This window comes from Carcharhinus amblyrhynchos, chromosome 9 (genome assembly GCF_965287045.1).
Source record: "Carcharhinus amblyrhynchos chromosome 9, sCarAmb.v2.hapA, whole genome shotgun sequence".
Classification (NCBI taxonomy): domain Eukaryota; kingdom Metazoa; phylum Chordata; class Chondrichthyes; order Carcharhiniformes; family Carcharhinidae; genus Carcharhinus; species Carcharhinus amblyrhynchos.
Genome location: NC_137332.1, coordinates 56,824,699 through 56,849,503, shown reverse-complemented (window position 1 = coordinate 56,849,503; position 24,805 = coordinate 56,824,699). Strand labels below are relative to the sequence as shown.

The 24,805-nt window shown below is 43.0% G+C and overlaps 1 protein-coding gene across 1 annotated transcript in view; it reads left to right on the top strand.

The window, feature by feature from the left end:
* hmcn1 (hemicentin 1) overlaps window positions 1-24,805 on the top strand; it is a 543,993-nt gene that overhangs the window by 188,436 nt on the left and 330,752 nt on the right. The window contains exons 13-14 of the mRNA XM_080195726.1: window positions 15,816-15,943; window positions 22,502-22,615. Coding sequence (XP_080051852.1) covers window positions 15,816-15,943; window positions 22,502-22,615 — 242 coding nt within the window. The remainder of the gene's footprint in view (window positions 1-15,815; window positions 15,944-22,501; window positions 22,616-24,805) is intronic.

Sequence of the window (24,805 nt, the reverse complement as noted above, 5' to 3'; positions counted from 1 at the left end):
GCAATGTGATCTCTCCCTTTTTATTCCTCAACTCCACCCACACTGACTTAATCCCTATCTCTTCCATATCGTCCTCCCTCTGCACTACTGTGATGTTTTCCTTGACTAACAGTGCCACCCCTCCACCTCTCTTCAACCCTCCTCTGTCACACCTAAAACTGCCAGTCCTTCCTTTCTTTCATCCAAGTCTCCATAACTGCCAAAATATCAGAGTTCCATGTAGCAATCCAAGCTTCAAGTTCATCCGCCTTACCTGTCATACTACTTCCGTTAAAGCAAACACACCTCAAACCACCTGTCGTGTCATGATTTGTCCGCTCTCTCTGAGCCTGACTGGACCCATTCACTGAGTTCTCCACAATCTCTGTACTTCAGACCTTTTTGATTTCTGTCTTTGGTTTCTCTGCCTTCCACTTTTCCCCTTACTGTCTTTTATTTCAGTCCCCACTTTAATTCCCTCTGACTTCCTGCATCGGTTCCCATCCCTCTGCTACATTAGTTTAAACCCTCCCCAACAGCACGAGCAAATACTCCCCCTAGGACAATAATTCTAGTCCTGCCCAGGTACAGATTATCCAACTTGTACTGGTCTCAACTCCCTCAGAATTGGTTCCAATGTCCAGGAATTTGAATTCCTCCTTCTTGCACGACCCCTCAAGCCATGTATTTATCTTAGTTATCCTAACATTTCTACTCTGACTAGCATGTGGCTTTGGTAGCAATCCTGAGATTACTACATTTGAAGTCGTACGTTTTAGTTTAATTCCTAACTCCCAAATTTTGGCTTGTAGAACTCGATTCTGTTTTTTACCTGTATCGCTGGTACCTACATAGAACCATAGAACACTACAGCACAGAAACAGGTGTTTTGGCCCTTCTTATAGATGCCGAACCATTTTTTGCCTATTCCCACTGACTTGCCCTTGGACCGTATCCCTCCACACTTCTCTTATCCGTGAACCCATCCAAGTTTTTCTTAAATGTTATAAGTGACCCCACATTTACCACTTTTTATCCGGCAGCTCATTCCACACTCCCACCACTCTCTGCGTGAAGAATACCCCCCCTTTAAAATTCTCTTTAAACTTTTCTCCTTTCACCCTTAACCCTCTGTTTTTTTTCTCCTCTAGCCTCAGTGGAAAAAGCCTGCTTGCATTCAGTCTATCTATACCCATCAAAATCTTATACACCTCTATCAAATCTCCCCTCATTTTTCTACGCTCCAGGGAATAAAATCCTAACCTATTCAATCTCTGTCTGTAACTCAGCTTCTCAAGTCCTGGCAACATCCTTGTGAACCTTTTCTGCACTCTTTCAACCTTATTTACATCCTACCTGTAACTAGGTGACCAAAACTGTACACAATACTTTAAATTCGGCCTCACCAATGCTCTATACAACCTTACCATAACACTCCAACTTTTATACTCGACACTCAGATTTATAAAGGCCAATGTACCAAAAGCACTCTTTACGACTCTATCCACCTGTGATGCCACTTTTAGGGAATTCTGTACCTGTATTCCCAGATCCCTTTGTTCAACTGCACTCTTCAGAGTCCTACCATTTATCTTGTACATTCTGCTTTGGTTTGTCCTTCCAAAGTGAATACTTCACACTTGTCTGCGTTAAATTCCATTTGCCATTTTTCAGCCCATTTTTCTAGTTGGTCCAAATCCCTCTGCAAGCTTTGAAAACCTTCCACACTGTCCACTACACCTCCAATCTTTGTATCATCAGCAAATTTGCTGATCCAATTTACCACATTATCATCCAGATCATTGATATAGATGACAAACAACAACGGAGCCAACGCTGATCCCTGCGGCACACCACTCGTCACAGGCCTCCACTCAGAGAAGCAATCCCCCACAACCACTCCCTAGCTTCTTCCATTGAGCCAGTGTCTAATCCAATTTACTACCTCCCCATGTATACCTAGCGACTGAACCTTCCTAACTGACCTCCCATGAGGGTCCTTATCAAAGGCCTTGCTGAAATCCAGGTAGACAACATCCACTGCCTTCCCTTCATCCACTTTCCTGGTAACCTCCTCGAAAAACTCTAATAGATTGGTCAAACATGACCTACCATGCACAAAGCCATGTTGACTCTCCCTAATAAGTCCCTGACTATCCAAATATTTGTAGATCCTATCCCTTATCACACCTTCCAATAACTTGCCCACCACTGACATCAAACTTACTGGCCTATAATTTCCTGGATTTCTTTTGGAACCTTTTTTAAACAACAGAACAACATGAGCCACCCTCCAATCATTTGGCACCTCCCCCGTGAATACTGACATTTTAAATACGTCTGCCAGGGCCCCTGCAAGTTCAACACTAGCCTCCCTCAAGGTCCATGGGAATACCATGTCCAGTCCTGGGGATTTATCCACTCTGATTTGCCTCAAGACAACCAGCATGTCCTCCCCTGTGATCTGTAAAGGTTCCATGACCTCCCTACCTGTTTGCCCTATTTCCGTAGACTCCATGTCCGTTTCCTCAGTAAATACGGATGCAAAAAACCCATTTCGTATCCCCCCCATCTCTTTTGGTTCCATACACAGAATGTCCTGCAGCTGCTCTGAGACATCCTTGACTCTTGCACCAGAGAGGCAACATACCATCCTGGAGTCTTGTTTGCATCCACAGAATCACTTGTCTATTCCTCTTACAATTGAATCTCCTATCACTATAGCTCTGCCTTTTTTTTTCCTGCCCTCCTTTGCAGCAGAGCTAGCCACAGTGGCTGCTGCCACCTTCCTCTAGTGAGCCATCTCCCCAACATTATCCAAAACAGTATATTTGTTTTGGAGGGAGAGGACTGCAGATGACCCCTGCACTGCCTTCCTATTCTTCCTCTGTCTGGTGGTCATCCATTCATAGCGAGGGGGATTGAATATAAAAGTAGGGAGGTCTTGCTGCAGCTGTATAGGGCATTGGTGAGGCCGCAGCTGGAGTACTGTGTGCAGTTTTGGGCGCCGCACCTGCGCAAGGATATTTTGGCCTTGGAGGGAGTGCAGAGGAGGTTTACTAGGCTGATACCGGAGTTGAGGGGGTTGAGCTATGAGGAGAGGCTGAATAAACTAGGCTTGTACTCGTTAGAGTTTAGAAGAATGAGGGGAGATCTCATTGAGACGTATAAGATGATGAATGGGATGGATAGGATAGAGGTGGAAAGACTCTTCCCGCTCAAAAAAGACAGTAGGACTAGGGGGCACAGCCTCAAGATAAAGGGGGGGCGGTTCAGAACGGAGTTGAGGAGGAACTTCTTCACTCAAAGGGTGGTGAATCTCTGGAATTCTCTGCCCGTTGAAGTGGTGGAGGCTGCCTCGCTAAATATTTTTAAGAAGCGGGTTGATGGGTTTTTGATAAGAGAAGGGATTAAGGGTTATGGGGAGAGGGCGGGAAAGTGGAACTGAGCCACAACAGATCAGCCATGATCTTATTGAATGGCGGGGCAGGCTCGAAGGGCCAGATGGCCTACTTCTGCTCCTATTTCTTATGTTCTTATGTTCTTATTCCCTATCTCCTTCAGTAATTTTTATCTGCAGTGTGACCAATTCACTGAATGTGCTATCCACGATTTCCTCAGCATCATGGATGCTCCAAAGCAAATCCATCTACAACTCCAGAGCTGTCAAGCGGTCTAACAGGAGCTGCAGTTGGACGTACAACTTGCACGTGAAGGAGCCAGGGACACCGGAAGGGTCTCTGAATTCCCACATTACACAAGAGGAGCATGACGCAGGTCTGAGATCTCCTGCCATGAACATAGAACATTACAGTGCACTACAGGCCCTTCGGCCCTCGATGTTGCACCGATCTGTGAAACCAATCTAAAGCGCATCTAACCTACACTATTCCATGACACAACCCTTGAGTTACCTTACAACAACTAAAACAATACCAAGAGAAAAAAGAAAAGATAAACTACTTACCAGCCACCAACGAATCACTAGCTGTGATATCACGGTTTGATTTCTTTCTACCTCTCACTTGCCCTTGAATTTCCTTTGCAGGTCCTATAAATGGTGAGCACTTCTTCCCCTTCAGCACCAGATTCTCACTTAGCTCCAAATTTCCAATATCACTAATCAGCTGCCCCTGTTGGTCTCAGGTCATTTTCTGAACTGTGTTTCTTTTTGTTTTGGTCAGAAGAGGAAGGAGAGAGGGAAACACTAATGTAGAGTTTCAGGCTTAACTGCTCCTTGACACCAATTCTTCCACTTCCCAGTGTTCAGTAGATGTGCCTACAGCAACTTCTCTCAGAATGCACCTCAGGAAAGGCTCTGTGTCACCTCTGGATGCTCTTCCTCCTGTTTATCACTGGAGGGGGTCTTCTGCTTCTCACTTTTCAATGGATGTGACCATGCTGACTTCTCTCAGATGATTTTCACACAAATGTTTCCAAACTCTACTCTCAAAAGGCACGCTTTAGAATCGTCTTACAAACAATGCTTTCCCTCAGCTGTTTTCAGCAAGGATTCACCTCCAAAATTTCCAACTCTCCTTTTCCATGTTCCTTTGTCTTGAGTTGCCATAAGCATTTAAGTTTTTCACACAATCTCAGCGATCCAGGCACAATTGCTTCAGTTTTTACCTCACCGACTTTAGTAAGATATCACCGACCTTAGGGGATATGTCTGGCTTCTCATTAGCCAACTTCACCAGGTCTGTACTTTTCAGCCCTGACATTAACTAAGAGAACAGTACCTGTTCCAATTCCAGTTCCTCTTGTTTCTTTGATTTCAAACTTTCTGGAACTTTTGTTTTCATCTCTGGGTTTATAGAACTAACTGTCCTTCAATTTCTCTGGGAGTTGCATTCTTGCCCATTACTCCATTTTTTTGTTTCTGGCAGAGCTGAGAGAGATGTTCTCTCTCTAGCTGCTGAGCTCCTTTTTTGAATGATTCAGTTAAATTAAACTCACAATGTCCCCCTGATTAAAGAGTGGCTCTTGGTTGCTGAGCAACAGCTCATCTCTTCTCTAAGCTCTTGCTTGCTTTTCGCATCATTAACTTGCTAAGCACAGTAGATACATTTTAAAATGAAACCAGAAACCCCCTTACATAAATTTATCGAATCATAGAGGTATACAGCACAGAGGCCCATCAGCCCATTGCATCTGTGCTGGTCAAGGACAAACCAGCCAATTTATCTAATCCCATTTTCCAGCACATGGTTCATAGCCTTTGTATGCCTTGGTATCGCAAATGCACATCTAAACACCAATGTTATGAGTGTCTCTGCCTCCACCACCCTTTTAGGCAATGCATTTCAGATTCCCACCACCCTCTGGATGAAAACGTTTTTCCTCATACCTATGCCACCTTGTCATTGATCCCTCCACCAAGGAGAAAAGTTTCTTTTTGTCTATTCTATCTATGCTCCTCATAAATTTAATCCTTCTCAATCATGTCGCCCCTCAGTCTCCTCTGATCCAAGGAAAACAACCCTAGTCTATCCAATTTCTCTTTGCAAGCACCTCTGTTTAACATTAATCTAACTGCATTTTTCTCTTCCTTAAACAAAAACAATGTGTTAAACTCACCTAAATCTATATCTTATTTCTAATATCCAACAATATAACCAGAGTTCACTTAAAATTACCTCTGCTTCTGGATGTGAAGAAAACTTTTTTCATCCAGAGGGTGGTGGTAGTCTAAAACTCACTGCCTGAAAGGGTGGTGAGGCAGATTGGTGCCTTAGATGTGCACTTGCAATACCAAGGCATACAGAGGCTATGGACCATGTGCTGGAAAATGGGATAAATTGGGTGGTTTGTCCTTGACCAACGCAGATGCAATGGGCTGAAGGGCCTTCTATGTAAAGAAGAGTAACACAGTTAGATTAATGTTCATTTAAAATTACCTCTGCTTCCTGATAGCTCCTATTTAGCTGCTGAATTGGGATGAATACAGGCTCAACAAATGGGTGAAGCAAATTATTTTCATTGAAAATTTAGCTCGATTCACACAAAGTATTTAATATCTTAATGTTCTGAACTGAAGCCACATGTTTATAAGTTATCTTTCCTCATGGCCCTGTTGCTAAGTTAGATGGAAATAAGCCATAAAGACCTTAGTTTCCCAAGTTCAATCCCTGAAAATTCAACTTTAGCGTGTTACAATTGGTGGTTACTAGAATTGAGAGGAAGGAAATTATACTCCATCAACATTCACAGACCTGATTGAATCCAGCAATTACTGCTGGAAAATCTGGTGGATTTTGGGAAACAAAAACAGCATCAGGCTGTGCTCCAATATCAAAAGGCAGCCAACGCTCTGTATTTAGGATTAATTGTGAAGAATACACCCTTGGGAGAGCTCAAGCAGTCAACTGGCATCAGTGGAACTGTACTATAGCTGGAGACAAAGGAGACAAAAAATGGAAATAGAAACAGTTTGTTAGTGAATATATTTTGGCAAGATGAGAGGAAACTGTAGTTTATCACTCTTGGAACCTTAATGTCTCCTTCTGGAGATTGCTGTTGTGCTCTCTGTGTCTGAACAGCTTCTAGCAATTGAGGCCAGGAGTGTAATGCCACTTATTTTGCAAGATGGATGCACAATCTAGTTCTCATCCTTCAATGTGTTTTGTTTCTGCTTCTGGCTGTTCAGGAGACCAGTACAGCATGCAAAATTATGTTCAGTAACTCACTGAACTTTATCGCCTTGAGATTATTTGAAATAAGTAAGTTCAAAAATGAAATACCCCAAGATTTATAATTCAATTAATACATAGAAACTTAGAAATTAGAAGCATGAGTCAGCCATTCAGTCCTTCAAACCTGCTCCGCCATTCATTTTGATCATGGCTGATCATCAAATTCAATATCCTGTTTCCTCCTTCCCCCCATAATCCCTTGATCGCTTTAGCTCCAAGAGCTATATCTAATTTCTTCTGGAAATCAGACAACGTTTTGGCCTCAACTACATTCTGTGATAGTGAATTCTCCACATTCACCATCCTCAGGGTGAAGAAATTTCTCCTCACTTCAGTTCTAAAGGTTTACCCCTTCTCAAACTATGACACCTAGTTCTGGAGTCCTGCACCATTAGGAACATTCATTCTGAATCTATTCTGTCTAACCCTGTTAGAATTTTATAAGTTTTATGAGGTCTCTAGTGACATAATCCTAACCAATTTAGCCTTTCCTCATATGACAGACCTGCCATCCCAGTCATCAGCCTTGTAAACCTTCACTGTACTCCCTCTATAGCAAGGACATCCTTCCTCAGATAAGTACACTAAAACTGCACACAATACTACAGATGTGGCCTCTCCAGTGCCCTATACAATTGCAGCAAAACATCCCAATCATAAACTCAAATTCTCTCACTATGAAGGCCAACACATCATTTGCCTTCTTTACTGCCTGCTGTACCTATGCGTTTATTTTCAGTGACTGATGCGTGAGGACTCCAAGGTCTCATAAGAACATAAGAAATAGGAGCAGGAGTAGGCCATGTAGCCCTTCGAGCCTGCCCCGCCATTCAATAAGATCATGGCTGATCTGAAGTGGATCAGTTCCACTTTCCCGCTTTCGCCCCATAACCCTTAATTCCCTTGTCTATCAAAAACCTATCTACCTGTGACTTAAATGTATTTAGCAAGGTAGCCTCCACCACTTCAACGGGCAGAAAATTCCAGAGATTCACCAGTCCTTGAGTGAAGAAGTTCCTCCTCAACTCCGATCTAAACTGCCTCCCCCCTTATCTTGAGGCTGTGCCCACTAGTCCTACTATCCTTTCTAAGTGGGAAGAATCTCTCTACCTCTACGCTATCCATCCCTTTCATCATCTTGTAAGTCTCTATAAGATCCCCCCTCATCCTTCTAAACTCCAATGAGTACAGACCCAGTCTATTTAGTCTCTCTTCATAGTCCAACCCCCTCATCTCCGGTATCAGCCTAGTGAACTTCCTCTGCAATCCCTCCAAGGCCAATATATCCTTGCGCAAGTGCGGCGACCAAAACTGCACACAGTACTCCAGCTGTGGCCTCACCAGTACTCTGTACAGTTGCAGCAAGACCTCCCTACTTTTATATTCTATCCCCCTCGCTATAAAGGCCAACATTCCATTTGCCTTCTTGATCACCTGCTGCACCTGCAGACTGGGCTTTTGCGACTCATGCACAAGGACCCCGAGGTCCCTCTGCACCGTAGCATGCTGCAGCTTTTCGCCCTTTAAATAGTAATCCCTCCTACTATTATTTCTGCCAAAGTGGATAACCTCACACTTGCTAACATTATGCTCCATCTGCCAGGTCCTCGCCCACTCGCTTAGCCTATCCAGATCCCTCTGCAGACTTTCCACACCCACCACGCAATTTGCTTTTTCACTCATCTTCGTGTCATCGGCAAATTTCATCACCCTGCACTCAGCCCCCTCTTCCATATCAATTATATAAATGGTAAATAGCTGAGGCCTCAGCACCGATCCCTGCGGCACTCCACTAGTTACCAACCGCCAATCAGAATAGCACCCATTGATACCAACTCTCTGCTTCCTATTAGACAACCAATCCTCTATCCATGCTAACACCTTACCCCCAACTCCGTGCACCCTAACCTTCTGTAGCAGCCTTTTATGAGGCACCTTATTAAACGTCTCATTGAGTATTCACCTCTCCCAATTTAAACCTATTCAAGTAATAATCTGTCTTCCTTTTATTGCTACCAAAGTGCATAATCTCACATTGATCCACACTACACTGCATCTGCCATGTAGATGCTCAAACACTCAGCCTGTCCAAATCATGCTGAAGCATTTCTATATTCTTCTCACAGCTCACCCTCCCACCCAACTCACCTGCAAATTTGGAGATAATACATTCAGTTCCTTCTTCCAAATTCTAGCACAGTATTCTGCGGAGCCCTACTTCTCACTGACTGCCAATCAGAAAAGATCTATTTATGCTAACTCTTTGCTTTCTATCTGCTAACCAGTTTTATACCCATCTCAGGACATTTCCTGCAATCCCATGTGCTTTATCTTTCCATAGTATCTGTTATGTGATACCCTGTTGAAAGCTTTCTGAAAATTCAAATACATCTACTGTTTCCCCTCAGTCTACTCTACTAGTTAGATCCTCAAAAAATTCCAATAGATTCATCAACCATGATTTCCCTTTTGTAAATCCATGCTGACATGGTCTGATTATACCACTGCCTCCCAAATGTCGAATTATGAAATCCTTGATAATAGACTCTCGCAACTTCCCCAGTACCAACGTTAGGCTCACTGATCTGTAGTTTTTTGTTTTCTCCCTACCTCCCTTTCTGAATAGTGGGCTTACATTAACTACCCTCCAATCAGAGTCCAAAGAATTTTGAAAAATAACCACTGATGGATCTAGTATTTCCAGCACCACTTCCTTAAGTACTCTGGGAAGAAGATTATCAGGACGTGGAGATTTGTCCACCTTCAGTCCCATCAATCGCCCCCAAACTATTTTTCTACTAATGCTGATTTCCCTTCTTAATCAATTCCTTGGCCCATTTTTACTGAATTTTAAATTGCTCCCAATCCTCAGGCCTATTGCTTTTTCTTGCCAATTTGTATGCTTCTTCCTTGAATCTGACACTATCTGTAATTGTCCATGTAAGCCCTGGTTTGGCCATAATTCCCATATACTCTTGTGCCCAACAGGAATAAACAACTTCTGGAGTTCACCTACTCGTTCTTTAAATGCTTGCCATTGCCTATCCACTGTCTTTTCTTTCAGTAATGTTTCCGCGTCCATCACAGCCAATTCATGCCTCCTATCATCATAGTTACCTTTACTCAGATTCATGACCCTGGTCTCAGAATCAACTACATCATCATCCACCTTAACAAAGGATTCTACCAGATTATGCTTGCTTGTTCCCAAGGGTTCTGTTCACACCTTTTACTGTTGTAGCCTATATATTAAGCAAATTGCAAGTGAAACCAACAGAGGCAATTTTATGGAGCCCACAAGAGCAGGAAACATTGTGCATGGAGTGACTTAATCAGGCAGAATGCAAATTTTCGATTTCCCAGCAACAGGTTGCGATGCCGAGACAAATAAGTCAGTGGTGTGTTTGTGGCATGTCAAAAATTATGCCAGCCTGTGGCCGGTTGGTACTTGTAATAGATTTGCGTTCCATGAATACTCCTTAATCTGAACAGTTTTCAGTAAGATCCTACCCTTGGAATAAAATCAGTGAAACACAAATGGTACCCTGTTCATAATTGTTTAAAGATGGTGTACACACCTGTTGGCATTGTGCAGGTGTGTGTAGAGTCAGCGATTTTCTTTCTTTAACTCATAGAACATAGAACATTACAGCGCAGTACAGGCCCTTCGGCCCTCGATGTTGCGCCGACCAGTGGAACCAATCTAACGACCCTCTAACCTAAACTATTCCAATGTTACCCATATGCCTATCCACTGACCATTTGAATGCCCTTACAGTTGGCGAATCCACAACTGCTGCAGGCAGGGCATTCCACGCCCTTACTACCCTCTGAGTAAAGAACCTACCTCTGACATCCATCCTATAATTACCACCCCTTAATTTAAAGCTATGTCCCCTCGTGTTAGCCATCACCATCCGACGAAAAAGGCTCTCACTGTCCACCCTGTCTAACCTTCTGATCATCTTGTATGCCTCAATTAGGTCACCTCGTAACCTTCTCTCTAATGAAAATAACCTCAAGTCCCTCAGCCTTTCCTCATAAGACCTTCCCACCATACCAGGCAACATCCTGGTAAACCTCCTCTGCACCCTTTCCAATGCCTCCATATCTTTCTTATAATGCGGCGACCAGAATTGTATGCAATACTCCAAGTGCAGCCGCACCAGAGTTTTGTACAGTTGCAACATGACCTCACGGCTCCGAAATTCAATCCCTCTACCAATAAAAGCTAACACACCGTTCACCTTCTTAACAACCTTATCAACCTGGGTGCCAACTTTCAGGGAGCTATGCACATGTGCACCGAGATCTCTCTGTTCTTCAACACTACTAAGAGTCCTTCCATTAGCCCTATATTCTGTATTCCTGTTACTCTTACCACAGTGAATCACCTCACACTTTACCGTATTAAACTCCATTTGCCACCTCTCAGCCCAGCTCTGCAGCTTATCTATGTCCCTCTGCAAACTGTAACATCCATCCTCACTGTCTACAACTCCTCCGACTTTGGTGTCGTCAGCAAATTTACTAATCCATCCTTCTAAACCCTCATCCAGGTCATTTATGAAAATGACAAACAGCAGTGGCCCCAAAACAGATCCCTGAGGTACACACTTGTAACTGAACTCCAGGTTGAATATTTCCCATCAACCACCACCCTCTGTCTTCTATCAGCTAGCCAATGCCTCATCCAAACTGCTAAATCACCCTCAATCCCACGCATCTGCATTTTCTGCAGTAGCCTACCATGGGGAACGTTATCAAACGCTTTACTAAAATCCATATACACTACGTCAACTGCCTTATCCTTATCCACCTCTTTAGTCACCTTTTCAAAAGACTCAATAAGGTTTGTGAGGCACAACCTACCCTTCACAAAACCGTGTTGACTATCCCTAATCAATTTATTTCTCTCTCGATGATTATAAATCCTATCCCTTATAATTCTTTCCAAAACTTTGCCCACAACAGAAGTAAGGCTCACCGGTCTATAATTCCCAGGATGGTCTCTACTCCCCTTCTTGAACAAGGGGACAACACTTGCTATCCTCCAGTCTTCCAGCACTATACCTGTAGCCTCATGGCTATACCTCAGGGCACAAGGAAAGGGAGCAGAAGAATGGACTTTTGCATGAAGGCTCAGGACTGGCAAACTTGAGTCACTGGTGAAGGGGTTGATTGGGAATGGGGGAGAGGAAGAGGGATCGGGGAGGATAGAAGTTGGAGTCAGGGATTGATAATCATAGGAAGGGCCTGAGAGACAGTGCCAGTACTGTCCAAATATTCAATCATTTCAGAGCATTGACTGGCAGAGTCCTCACAGGACTTTTGGGTTCATCTGCAAAATTTCAATTATCCCCCTGGGGAGTGCTCTTGGACAATGTCCTTTACAATGCATAGAAGGGGAACCAAATAAGCCTGCAAGTTTAGCCAAGTCTCACAGAGTGGTGAGCACAAACCTGGACACTAATGTGAACTTTCAATAAATATTGAAGAAAGAAAAAAACAAATGTTATTTCTTTCACAATAAAGGAAATGTTCCTAATTCCCCAGTAACCACCAATGCGAGCCAACTATGAGGCATGCCAGTACATTGAGATCTCTGACTAAGCTGCTCTTAAGTAATAATGTTAACGCAGTCCAAAGATGTGCAGGTTAGGTGGATTAGCCATGGTAAATGCACAGGATTATGTGGATTGGTGGGCTGAGGGGTGTTGATGATTTAGATAAGAGAGTTGGTGCAGACTCAATGGGCCAAATGACCTCCTGTGCAGAATGGATTCTATGGTTCTATGAGGCGCACATGAATAATATAAAACCAATGTAATGTGAATTATTTACAAGTGAAATTTAATTCTGAAAAACACCCAAGTTACTTTTGTATTCTCAAATCTTCCTTTAATGATGATGTCTATGACTGTGACTCTGTGACAATGTACTTGAGTGGAAAAGTTGTGGCTATGATACAGAGCCGCCCTGCTTGACAAGGGAACTCTTTCATAGGCTGCCTGTGAATGCTACCTTGGTTGGGATTATCTAGGCCTGCCCGGGAACCATCATGGGTGAAGATGGAAAATTTGAAGAAGCAACCAAAAGTCCATTGACTTTCGACAGGACAGGACAATCTGAATGTGTTTTATATGCATGCCGCTGCCACTTAGAATTCTAATTGCATAGGAAAAGGCAAAATTGAGAGAGTGGAAGTGGTGCATAGTTCCAGTAATGACGTTGGAAATGATGTGCCACTGACAAAATCCCGGCTAACATTTCCTGGTTTGTGTCATGTGATTTGGTAAAAACATTGAGAAAACATTTTCTCTTGCATATCCAGGGCAGAGTTTTACAGTGCCACCCACTACAGGAATCGGAACGTGGGGGTGGACTGTGCAAAGAGATTTCTGGCCTTGGGGCAAGCATGGCTCGCTTTCAAGGTGGCACAGTAGTCAGCACTGCTGCCTCACAGTGCCAGGGACTGGGTTCAATTCCCAGCTTGACCACTGCCTGTGTGGAGTCTGCATGTTCTCCCTGTGTCTGCGTGGGTTTCACCCAGGTGCTCCCACAGTCTGAAAGATGTGCTGGTTAGGTGCATTGGCCATGCCAAATTCTCTCTCGGTGTACTCGAACAGGTGCTAGAGTCTGACGACAAGCAGAATTTCACATTAACTTCATTGCAATATTAATCTAAGCCTACTTGTGACACTAATTTAAAAACTAAGAATCCATTTTGAAGAATCACCAGTGCAAATTTTTGGCTTTGCTTTAATTCCCTAGCTGACATTTTTTGTTAGCTTAGTGTTAGATAGTGTATTTTGTATAAGAGATGTAATCAAGTTCCCTTTATGATTGCAAATGACTACAATAATTTCTAGATTATGGTTAAATATTCAAACATCATTTTGGTTCTCTCCGATCCTGGATGAGTAAATTTTAACCAGTGCAGTATGAAGGGAGCAAAAACAAACACTTCCTAGTGGCTTGTTCAGAAGTATATGGACAGACTGGGAGCATGTCAGCCATGACCTTGTTGAAGAAGACAGGGAAAAGAAAGGAAGAAAATAAATTTAAAAATAAGTGGTACCTGGTGATGGACCACATTTGGTGATGAACTCAGATGTGAGTTAAACAGGATGCTTTAGCTGGAGGCATTGGCTGAGGACAGAGAAGAATTGATGATAAAGCCATTTAATACTTACAGAACTATTGGAACAGTAAAGGAAATGATAAATGTTGTAAACCAAGGAAATTTGATTAACCTTTGTTTCCATTGCTTAAAAACAAGCTGTAATGCACGTGATTAGAACTGCCAGGTGGAAACTGAATTTTTTGTTATCAGAGGCAATGAAATAAGATCCTAACAAAAGGTACCTCTTGAGTTGGCACCGTCATTCACTGAAATCACTGTTGAATCTTGACCTCAATTGCACTTTTCCAACTGATTCCCATATGCTTTGATTCCTATGGAGTCCAAATCATATGACATCATCTGATGACTTGGGTATCCAAGTTATAGCTCATGAACCTGCAATCTGACCCTCACCCAGTCATCTCCATTCTGCGAGTGCTCAATTTCCTATCTGTACCTTGTTAGAATTTTATGGAAAGTGAGGTTGTTCTTAACCCCGTTAGTGAATAAATCCGAATTAGAAAACTTGGATGTCAGTATCTGCAACTTGAGATGTAAACAAATTAATGGGAGCATAGATTTCAGCTGCTGAGTAGTGTTGTGCCTGCCGCACAGTCTGTTTTAACCCTTATACGATGGACAAAGAATTGCGAGTAGACTTCTTGTTAGTACAACCAATATTTATTTAAAACACACCATCTGTAATCACTCACCCAACCAATAATAACTTGTCTTACAGAAAAAATAAAGTTCAAGTCCAATACTAGACCTTGACTTAACTTTGCATGAGTGGCAAGGATCCAAGCAGATATTGGCCTTTACCTGTGCACTAGTCTCTGTAGTCCTCTGTGTAGTTTGATCTTTTGGTCTGGTCTGGCACTCTAGCTCTGGTCTTCCTTCTCGGGTGTGGTGGCTCTCGTGCTGGTCATTGCTGGCAACGGTCACCATTGTTGTACCTCGTTTGTGATGTCAGAGGGACCTTCTTCTGTTGTGCAGCACCTTTTATCCCTCCTTGCTTTTGTCCTTTTTGGGCAGTCTCCTGATTCTTGTCAATCAGTCGATCAGGGCTTGATCACTCTGATTGATAAGAGTCCACTTAGGTGCTGCTACACTGATCTCTGGGTATGTACCCAACGGCCATGCCTGTAGGTGTTGGAGGCACAAAGGTCACAGATCTCCCTCCCAAATAAGGGATTAAGGCACCCCTTTGGTAAACAGCTATGTTTGACCAGACAGTGTCCATTGTCTTTGGGGTGGCCTATTTCCTGTGTATTCAGCCTGTGCTGCAGCCTGCTTATCTCTGTCTTTTAGGCTGCAGCCTGCTGTTTTACTTTTGCCCAATTATGCCAGAGTGCTTTATAAATCGCCATTTTAGGTGGCCTGTTTGGCCACAGTAGCTTCCTGGTTTCTGCAGTTTCAACTGTGCAAACCATGAAGCTGAGACTTTTTGCATCCCAGGTCTGCCCACTTTGATAGTATTCCACTCAGACTAGAGAAGTCGTCCATTCAATATTTAATCTGTGCTGAGATAACTAATTCAAGCTGGAGCAGAAACACAAGTTCAATAATTAAATACTATCTCCTTGAGCCTTTGGAGGGGGAAATGAGCCAATGGTGTTATTCATGATTCATCGCCATGTGGGATAGTATATATGTGAATGAGAATATCAGGTAACAACAGAGTCAAAATCAGCTGTAATGATACATACCTACCCCATTCCCAAGGTCAATTAGCCTCTGATGTTCAATATCCAGGATAACAGATGAATAATGACTACTTGAATGAGAAGGTATTGAGATCACCAATGGAACCATGTCACAGTTTGTATCAACACATTCAGTAGGTGAAACTAGAGAATTTAAAAAATAATATAACGGTCTGTTCACTGGTTAATGTAAGAATTATTTCGTAATTTATAGTTGGTTTATATTTTAAGTTTTCAACTTTTAGCAATAAACATCTTATATTCTAACAAATGTATGTCTAAGGTGTCTCACTGCTTTATGTTTTAAAGGCATATGCTAAGTAAAGGTGGAAGTCTAATTATTAGACAAGCCTCCCAGAAGGATTCTGGAGTTTATACCTGCTTGGCCAGTAACCCTGCAGGGACAGACAGAGAAGCATCCATTCTCACCTACTTAGGTTAGTATAAAAGTCCTTGCATTTCTCTGTGCAACAGTGTAAGGAATGAACGGGTAAACTCTCTGATTTTACACTTACAGCAGGTAGCCATGTTTGAATGAAGAATGTATCCAAAAGTTAGTTCTGAAGTCCTGTAGACATAACTTTGATGAGAGACAACTCCCCATGGGGATTGAAGAATTTACCATTATCTGTAGGATTTAAAATAGACTCAAAATGTGTTGCAGGCTTCCATGCAAATTAAGGTTCTAATTGTGCCATATAATTAAAAAAAAAGACTTAAATCATCATTAGTATAATTAGCAAGCTAAAACCAAGTACTGGCATTTACTTGAGAAACACAATGGGCCATAGCTCCCTGGTTCCTCAGTGTCGTATTTGAGGGTACTGCAAAGATGCGGAGTACTTCTAGAAGTTCCTGTGTAAGGGTTTATCTGGAAATTGTGCAGATGGGCTAACTTCTCTTGGTCAATCTGACAAAGTGATTTAAAACACTGATTTGGATGGTTCAGTCTGTTTTATATTGATAGTTACTCTGGAAGAAGTAGAAGGAAATAACATTTGACTGATTATTTTAAATGTCCAGACTGAATCCCACACACCACCAACACCCACCCCACCCCCCTATCAAACTAAGCACCCCACTCCTTCTTCCATGTCCAACCCCTGATACCCCCTTCCCCACCACATCTGACCTGGTCCAGAGCAACTACCCCCTAACCCAGACACACTGGAATTCATGAGCAGGTAAGTCACTACGGAGTAAAAATCCACTGATGATTGCCATTCGGAAGAAGTTATGGGCAATGTGGGAGTTCTGACCAGAGATTTTGCATCCCTGGAAAAGCCAGTAAAGCAGAAGCTATTTGCATGAATTTACTGTAAATCTTCACCATAGTAATGATATATTAACCATGTGCACCAGCATTTAAATGTAGAAGTTCCAGAAAGTAATGAAGTAACTGTCGTAAGTGGCATTGCCCGATAATTTACTGGGACATAAGAACTTAAGAAATAGGAGCAGGAGTAGGCCATCTAGCTCCTCGAGCCTGCCCCGCCATTCAGTAAGATCATGGCTGATCTGAAGTGGATCAATTCCACTTACCCGCCTGCTCCCCATAACCCTTAATTCCCTTATCGATCAGAAATCTATCTACCCATGACTTAAACATATTCGACGAGGTAGACTCCACCACTTCAATGGGCAGAGAATTCCAGAGGTTCACTACCCTCTGAGAGAAGAAGTTCCTCCTCAACTCTGTTCTAAACTGACCCCACCCCCTTTATTTTGAGGTTGTGCCCCCTAGTTCTGGCTTCCATTCTAAGTGGAAAGAATCTCTCTACCTCTACCCTATCTAGCCCCTCCATTATCTTATATGTCTTCAGCCTTCTAAACTCCAACGAGTACAGGCCCAATCTACTCAAACTCTCCTCATAAGCTAACCCCCTCATCTTTGGTATCAACCTGGTGAACCTTCTCTGTACCCCGTCCAAGGGCAATATATCCTTTCGCAAATAAGGGGACCAAAATTACACACAGTACTCCAGTACAGTTGTACAGTTGCAGCAAGACCTTCCTGCTTTTATATTCTATCCCCCTTGAGACATTAGCACCATTGAGCCAAGACCCTTGTCTGAGCTGAGAGAAGTTTATTTTTAGCACTCACCCCCTTTATTGCAGTCAATCGTGATCACCAATTTGTTGAATTAGCACCATAGGTACTTGGACTAAAAAATAAGAGCTGCATTACCTGGTACTGATGTGTTTTATGACTCTCAACTCTAGGAGACAAACAAATAGCCCATTAAAACTGCATGCCTCACTCCAGAAGGCTGGATTTTGTTTTTTTTATATTGTATTCTAATCTATAGCTGTCTCCTTGTCAGTTTTGCCAGCCAGAGATCTGTTAGTGTCTGAATACAGCTCATTTTAGAACCTTAACCATCCCCACCTCTTCCTATGCATTATGAAGGTGAAAGCATTGCAATGTCTTACCTACTGGGCGTTTTCCTATTCTTGATTATCATGCGTGACCTGGAGGAAGAGCAAATGGAGAATGTGTACCAGTTAGGGCAACAAGTCTAGAGTCTGAACCAGACTTGCCATACAGTGATGCCAATCCTCAATTTCTATGGATTTGTGTCCTTACAGAAAATGTTCTGGAGATTGTAACATCAGCCAAGTAGTTGTGAGGAGTTGTATTTAATGGCAGAGCAACTGATTTCATTAAATTTGACATGTCCCCAACACAGCAAAGACATAGGGTTACCAACCTCCACAAGCATCCTGGTGACAGTGTTTTGGTCACTGATTGCATGGCCAGAATTTTCCAGATGGCGAGGATTCCCTGCCCACCATCTGGGGAGTCTGTGAGTTAATGCGTTGTTGCTGACATTGACTTCACCACAGCCATTTAACTGGGATTACAGACTGAATTTAACTCCCAGGAGTGCAGGGGGCTGAGTTGGAAATGGTACCTAAGTGGTCATTAACTGGCCAACTAACTCAATTGGGACAGATGGGGCAGCCTAGGGCTCGCCCGTTCCACCATAAAATGGAGTTGCAGTCAGGCCAGGTGGGAGAACATAAAATTTCTACCCCATGCTTCCTGGCTCACCTTGAGAGGAACATTCAGCCTTGGTGTCTCAAGTGACCAGTAGCAGTCTTGTCCATGTAACCTCATCCAATAATGTAAGAGCATAAAAACATAAGAAATAGGAGCAGGAGTAGGCCATGTAGCCCTTCGAGCCTGCCCTGCCATTCAATAAGATCATGGCTGATCTGAAGTGGATCAGTTCCACTTTCCCGCTTTCTCTCCATAACCCTTAATTCCCCTATCTATCAAAAAACTATCTACCTGTGACTTAAATATATTTAGCGAGGTAGCCTCCACTACTTCAATGGGCAGAGAATTCCAGAGATTCACCACTCTTTGAGTGAAGAAGTTCCTCCTCAACTCTGATCTAAACTGCCCACCCCCCCCCCTTATCTTGAGGCTGTGTCCTCTAGTCCTGCTATCCTTTCTAAGTGGGAAGAATCTCTCTACCTCTATCCTATCCATCCCCTTCATTATCTTATATGTCTCTATAAGATCCCCCCTCATCCTCCTAAACTCCAACGAGTACAGACCCAGTCTATTTAGTCTCTCTTCATAGTCCAACCCCGTCGTCTCCGATGTCAGCCTGGTGAACCTCCTCTGCACTCCCTGCAAGGCCAATATATCCTTGCGCAAGTGCGGCGACCAAAACTGCACACAGTACTCCAGCTGCGGCCTCACCAGTACCCTGTACAGTTGCAGCAAGACCTCCCTACTTTTATATTCTATCCCCCTCGCTATAAAGGCCAACATTCCATTCGCCTTCTTGATCACCTGCTGCACCTGCAGACTAGGTTTTTGCGACTTGTGCACAAGGACCCCCAGGTCCCTCTGCACCGTAGCATGCTACAGCTTTTCACCTTTTAAATAATAATCCCTCCTACTATTATTTCTGCCAAAGTGGATAACCTCACACATGCTAACATTATACTCCATCTGCCAGGTCCTCGCTCACTCGCTCAGCCTATCCAGATCTCTCTGCAGACTTTCCACACCCACCACGCAATTTGCTTTACCACTCATCTTCGTGTCATTAGCAACTTTCGTCACCCTACACTCAGCCCCCTCCTCCAGATCATCTATGTAAATGGTAAACAGTTGAGGCCCCAGCACCGATCCCTGTGGCACTCCACTAGTCACCAACCGCCAACCAGAATAGCACCCATTGATACCAACTCTCTGCTTCCTATTGGATAACCAATCCTCTATCCACGCTAACACCTTACCTCCAACTCCGTACACCCTAACCTTCTATAGTAACCTTTTATGAGGCACCTAATCAAACGCCTTTTGGAAATCTAAAAACACCACATCCACCGGTTCCCCCCTGTCTACCACACTAGTCACATCCTCATAGAAATCCAATAAATTCGTCAAACACGACTTCCCCTTAATGAATCCGTGCTGCGTCTGCTCGATCAAACCATTCTTTTCTAGGTGCCACGCTATTTCTTCTTTGATGACAGATTCTAGCATCTTTCCCAACTACAGACGTTAAACTAACTGGCCTATAATTCCCTGCCTTTTGTCCGCTACCTTTTTTAAACAGCGGCGTAACATTAGCCGTTTTCCAATCTTCCGGCATTTCCCTGGAGTCCAGCGAATTTTGATAAATCCAGACCTATGTATGCAGACCTTCCTCTCCAAAAGCCTGTGACCATTTCTTCACATTGTTTTGTTTGTGAGATTCCTGTAAGGGATGTTAAATAGAGCCTGGAAAATAGGAAAGTAAAGTTTATTTATTAGTCACTTATACTGCAATGAAGTTACTGTGAAAATGCTATTTGCAGCATTTTAAATTGTTTGATCGTTAAGTTAATTCCAGATGTTGCACTTCATTTACCTGAGTACCAAGCCTTAGTCCAAGTTTATGTTCTCAGCTGCCATCCAACTGGACTGTTGGATAAGCCATTGACTGCACTAGGAATAAGACCCTGAATTCACTATTAAACAACTGAATTCGGTGTGCCAGAGCCAGATTGGTAAATTTCAACATAAATACAATACCAGATGAATAGAATTCACAAATGTTCAATTAATAGAAAAGCTTACATTTAACATTATTCCAGGAAATTCCAAGCCAATACTGCTTCAAAGGTCATATTGAAAAATTATGCTTGACATTGCAGAATCTGAACCATTTCTTCTTCTGAGAGAAATCATTCAGTATTTCCAAACAACATCAAAGCAAAATATTGCAGATGCTGGAATATAAACAGAAAATGCTGGAAAATCTCAGATCTGGAAGCATCTGTGGAGAGAGAAACAGAATCAGAGCTGTAACTTCTGGGTTCCCCAGCATTGTATTTGGGGGTATCCCAATGATGCGCTGCAGAATTCTTCCAGGAAACTCCCACGGTTTACCTGGCAATTGCCTAGAAGTGCTAACTTCCATTAAACAAATGTCCTGCATTGGAAACCATCCAAAAATGCGATTTAAATTGAAAACTTCAGATAGCTTCAGCTGTGTTACACAAATAGTTACTCAGAGAAAGTTAGAATTAAAACCTCTTTTAACTTGTGGATAAGTATTGTAAAGATCCAGAGTGACCCCTAAACAGGACCATCCCCACACTCCTGACCCTTCCAATCCTGACTAACCACCACCCAATGGTATTCTCTACCTGCCCTGACTGCCCCCCACCCCCTCCCCGCAAATCCAACCTCAACCCCCCTCATGCCTGATAGCTCCTAAACCCGACCACCCTCACCATGTCACCCTCTCCCCCCCACTTAGGCTTGAACCAACTCTCTTCCCCCAATCCTCTCACTGCTTGATCCGACTGATCAACCCCCATGTACCCCAACCCCCTGATCCATGCCAAGGTGCATTGTTCCCTACCCCACCCAAGGTTCAACACCCTAACTCCCCACCACACCCTGACCTCCAAAGTCCTCCCCTGACTTCCGATTGCCCCATCCCCCAAATCCTATGCACTCACCTTCACTTTTCCTGTCAATTTCAACGGGACCTTTAATTCACCTGGTTTACGGCAGCTAGTGCCCTAGACAAAGGATGCGTATCCTCTAATCCAACAGAGCTTGGCTTCGATGGAGGGCCTTGAGGAGAGGACAGCTGCGTTACACAGATTTCACCCATCCTGATTCATAAGATCAGACGCGCATGAAAAGGAATCAGCTAAGGTAATTGGGCACAGTGTGGCACTCTGACACTGATTACCACTCTGAGAAAGTTACAGCTAATGTTTCAAGTCCCTAAGTGTCTTCTTCAGAGTTGGTGTGGTAGAAATGGTGATGAATCTTATGCTGCTGAAGAGGGAGGAGAGCACATGGAGCAAGATAGAAGGTCAGGGATACGTGAGAACTCAAGGGAGATTTGACAAAGAAGTTATGGACACAAGACAAAGGGATTGTTAAGTCATGTTAAAAACTAAAGAAAGTGCTAATAATGGCATAAAGTGTTAACATCAGAATTTCCATTTAAGGGCCTGAATAGGTCCAGGGGTGGCTGGGTTGTCCAACACTTCTTCACCCACTCCATAAAATTTCAGATGGTCAGAGGCATGCAGGTAAGCAGTAGAAAGCTACCTTTTGGATCTTACATGCCCCACCTGCCACCCACACCGTCAAACACCTGGTAAGGAAGCATGAATTCATTTTTTTTAGCTTTACCTCCAAGATGTCAAAAAGTGGCACCGAAAGTATTCAACCCTATGATGGGGAAAAGTTTAATATCGACAAAGTTAGTTTATGTATTTTTAATTTTAAAATAACTAAATCAATGTGAATACTTATGCTGAGATTCAAATAAAATAGCTTATGGAATGCCAGAAGACAGTGATGGCAACGAAATTATATAACATCTTGTCCTTGTGCAGAATGAGTCCAGATTTATGCTGTTTAAATAATTTGGTATGTGTGGAGAAAGACATGATTTTGATTTTATATTCTGATAGATGTGCATGTGGATGTTGTAATGTGTCATTTTTCTTCTCCTCAGAGGCTCCAAAGGTTACTGTTGTCCAAAAGGAAATTCTCGTTGGCCTTGGTGACATGTCAGTTCTGGAATGCAAAACTACTGGTGTTCCAGAGCCAAGGGTCAAATGGTTCAAAGGTGAGAGGCACAGCTGGATTAGCTGGATTGAATTGGCCAATGGAATTCTGCACTTCAGAGAAACTAGATGGACGTGTAGACTTGAGACTTGTTTGCACTGCTGGTACAAATGTCATTATAGGTCAGGAAACAGCATGTGGTAATTGTTTATTCATCTGTAAATAAGAGCTTTGGGACTTTTGGAGATCTGTGAGTACTTTCAGTTATGCATACTTTACTCCAGACCTAATTTAATTTGATGGACACTTATGGTACCAAATCAAAGGTCCTGTGCAATATCAGTCTGGTGGATCATTCCTTGTTATAAAAAACACTCTTTGCGAGCACAAATGCATGCAGTTTGCAGAGTATATTTTAGAGCTTGTTATTGAGTTTTACTCATTAAATAAATCTTCCTCTTCACATTTCTACTCACTCATCCTAGAGCCCTGGCGGGGTGCTATTTCATCAATAAACCCACCAGTACTGCCACAAGTCTGTCATAAACTATTTTAGCAGGATATCAACATGATTCCTACCTTCAATTGTGAAGACAGTGGTAGAAATTCTACAATGCTTTCTTTTTGCACTCTTCATTTCCATGCTGTTAATGATCTGCTAGCCAAGCTGAGACCTCCAAAATGTGTTCACTGAACTGAAAGTGTTTAACTGAGATTGGCTCCCTTTTGCTTTGCCTAATACTATACAATCTGCTTAAGCTATTGCTTTAACCCAATAAATTCTGTGGCATTTCTAAATTTTGCTTGCCACACAAGTGCAGGTCAATCAGTGAGTCAACAAGGATGAAATCATGTGCACAACATAAACTTGCTAATGCATTCCTCTATTCCTACAATTACTCAACCACAATTCAGGAGTTACATCATTTGACTGTTTGATGACAAAATTTGCAATATGAAATTGGCTAGGGAGTCATTTCACTCGTACTGTTTTGATTGTTGTTACCTCTTGGGCTCTCCATTCAAATTGCAACAAAATTATAGGCAGGTATCAAAAACTGGCCTACATTTTTACAAGAGTTGTGCAGACTCTGAAGTTTATCTGATATGGCACTGGGAACCCAATTTTGGATGTGCTTACCCCCATTTCTGACACATCCAATTTTTACTGATAGGGGAATGGGGGTGGGAAACCACAGGGGAAATCTGAAAACACTAATGTTGTGTGTCTCTCTCACACAATTTCGCCCCCCCCCCAACCTCTCTTCTGCCTCTTTCCTCCCCCTTCTCTCACGATACTGCCTGACCATGCTGAGCATGTAGTATTTTCTATTTTGGTTTTATGAGGCAGACTTGTATGAAAAGCCAAAACGGAACATGCTGGACAATGTTAGCAAGTCTGACAGCATCTGTGGAGAGAGAATGGAGTCTGGCTGACCCTTTGTCAGAACTGACAGAGCTCTGACAAAGGGTCAACCAGATTGATTTCTCTTCATAGATGCTGTCAAATCTGCTGAGATTTTCCAGCATTTTCTGTTTTTGTTTCAGATTCCAGCATCTGCAGTATTTTGCCTTTTTAATATGGAATAGTAGTTTTCAAACAGGAATTGGATAAATACTTAAAGGGATAGGGCAGGAAAAAGGAAATGGAATGATTGGGTCGCTCTTTGAATGTGCTGAATACCTTGGCTTTCTGACAAGAGATAAAATGTCCTGCATAGATAATTATAGCAATTTGGTGAGAATGGAATGACTCCTCCTGCTGAAGTGAAATGGCAAATGGAATTTAATGTTGGCAAGTGTGAGGTGGTCCACTTTGGTAGGAAAAATGGTAGGAAGGACTATTGCTTACGAGGCGAAAAACTGCAGCAGGCGACGGTGCAGAGGGACCTCGGGGTCCTTGTGCATGAGTCGCAAAAACCCAGCTTGCAGGTGCAGCAGGTGGTCAGGAAGGCGAATGGGATGCTGGCCTTCATAGCGAGGGGGATTGAATATAAAAGTAGGGAGGTCTTGCTGCAGCTGTATAGGGCATTGGTGAGGCCGCAGCTGGAGTACTGTGTGCAGTTTTGGGCGCCGCACCTGCGCAAGGATATTTTGGCCCTGGAGGGAGTGCAGAGGAGGTTTACTAGGCTGATACCGGAGTTGAGGGGATTGAGCTATGAGGAGAGGCTGAATAAACTAGGCTTGTACTCGTTAGAGTTTAGAAGAATGAGGGGAGATCTCATTGAGACGTATAAGATGATGAATGGGA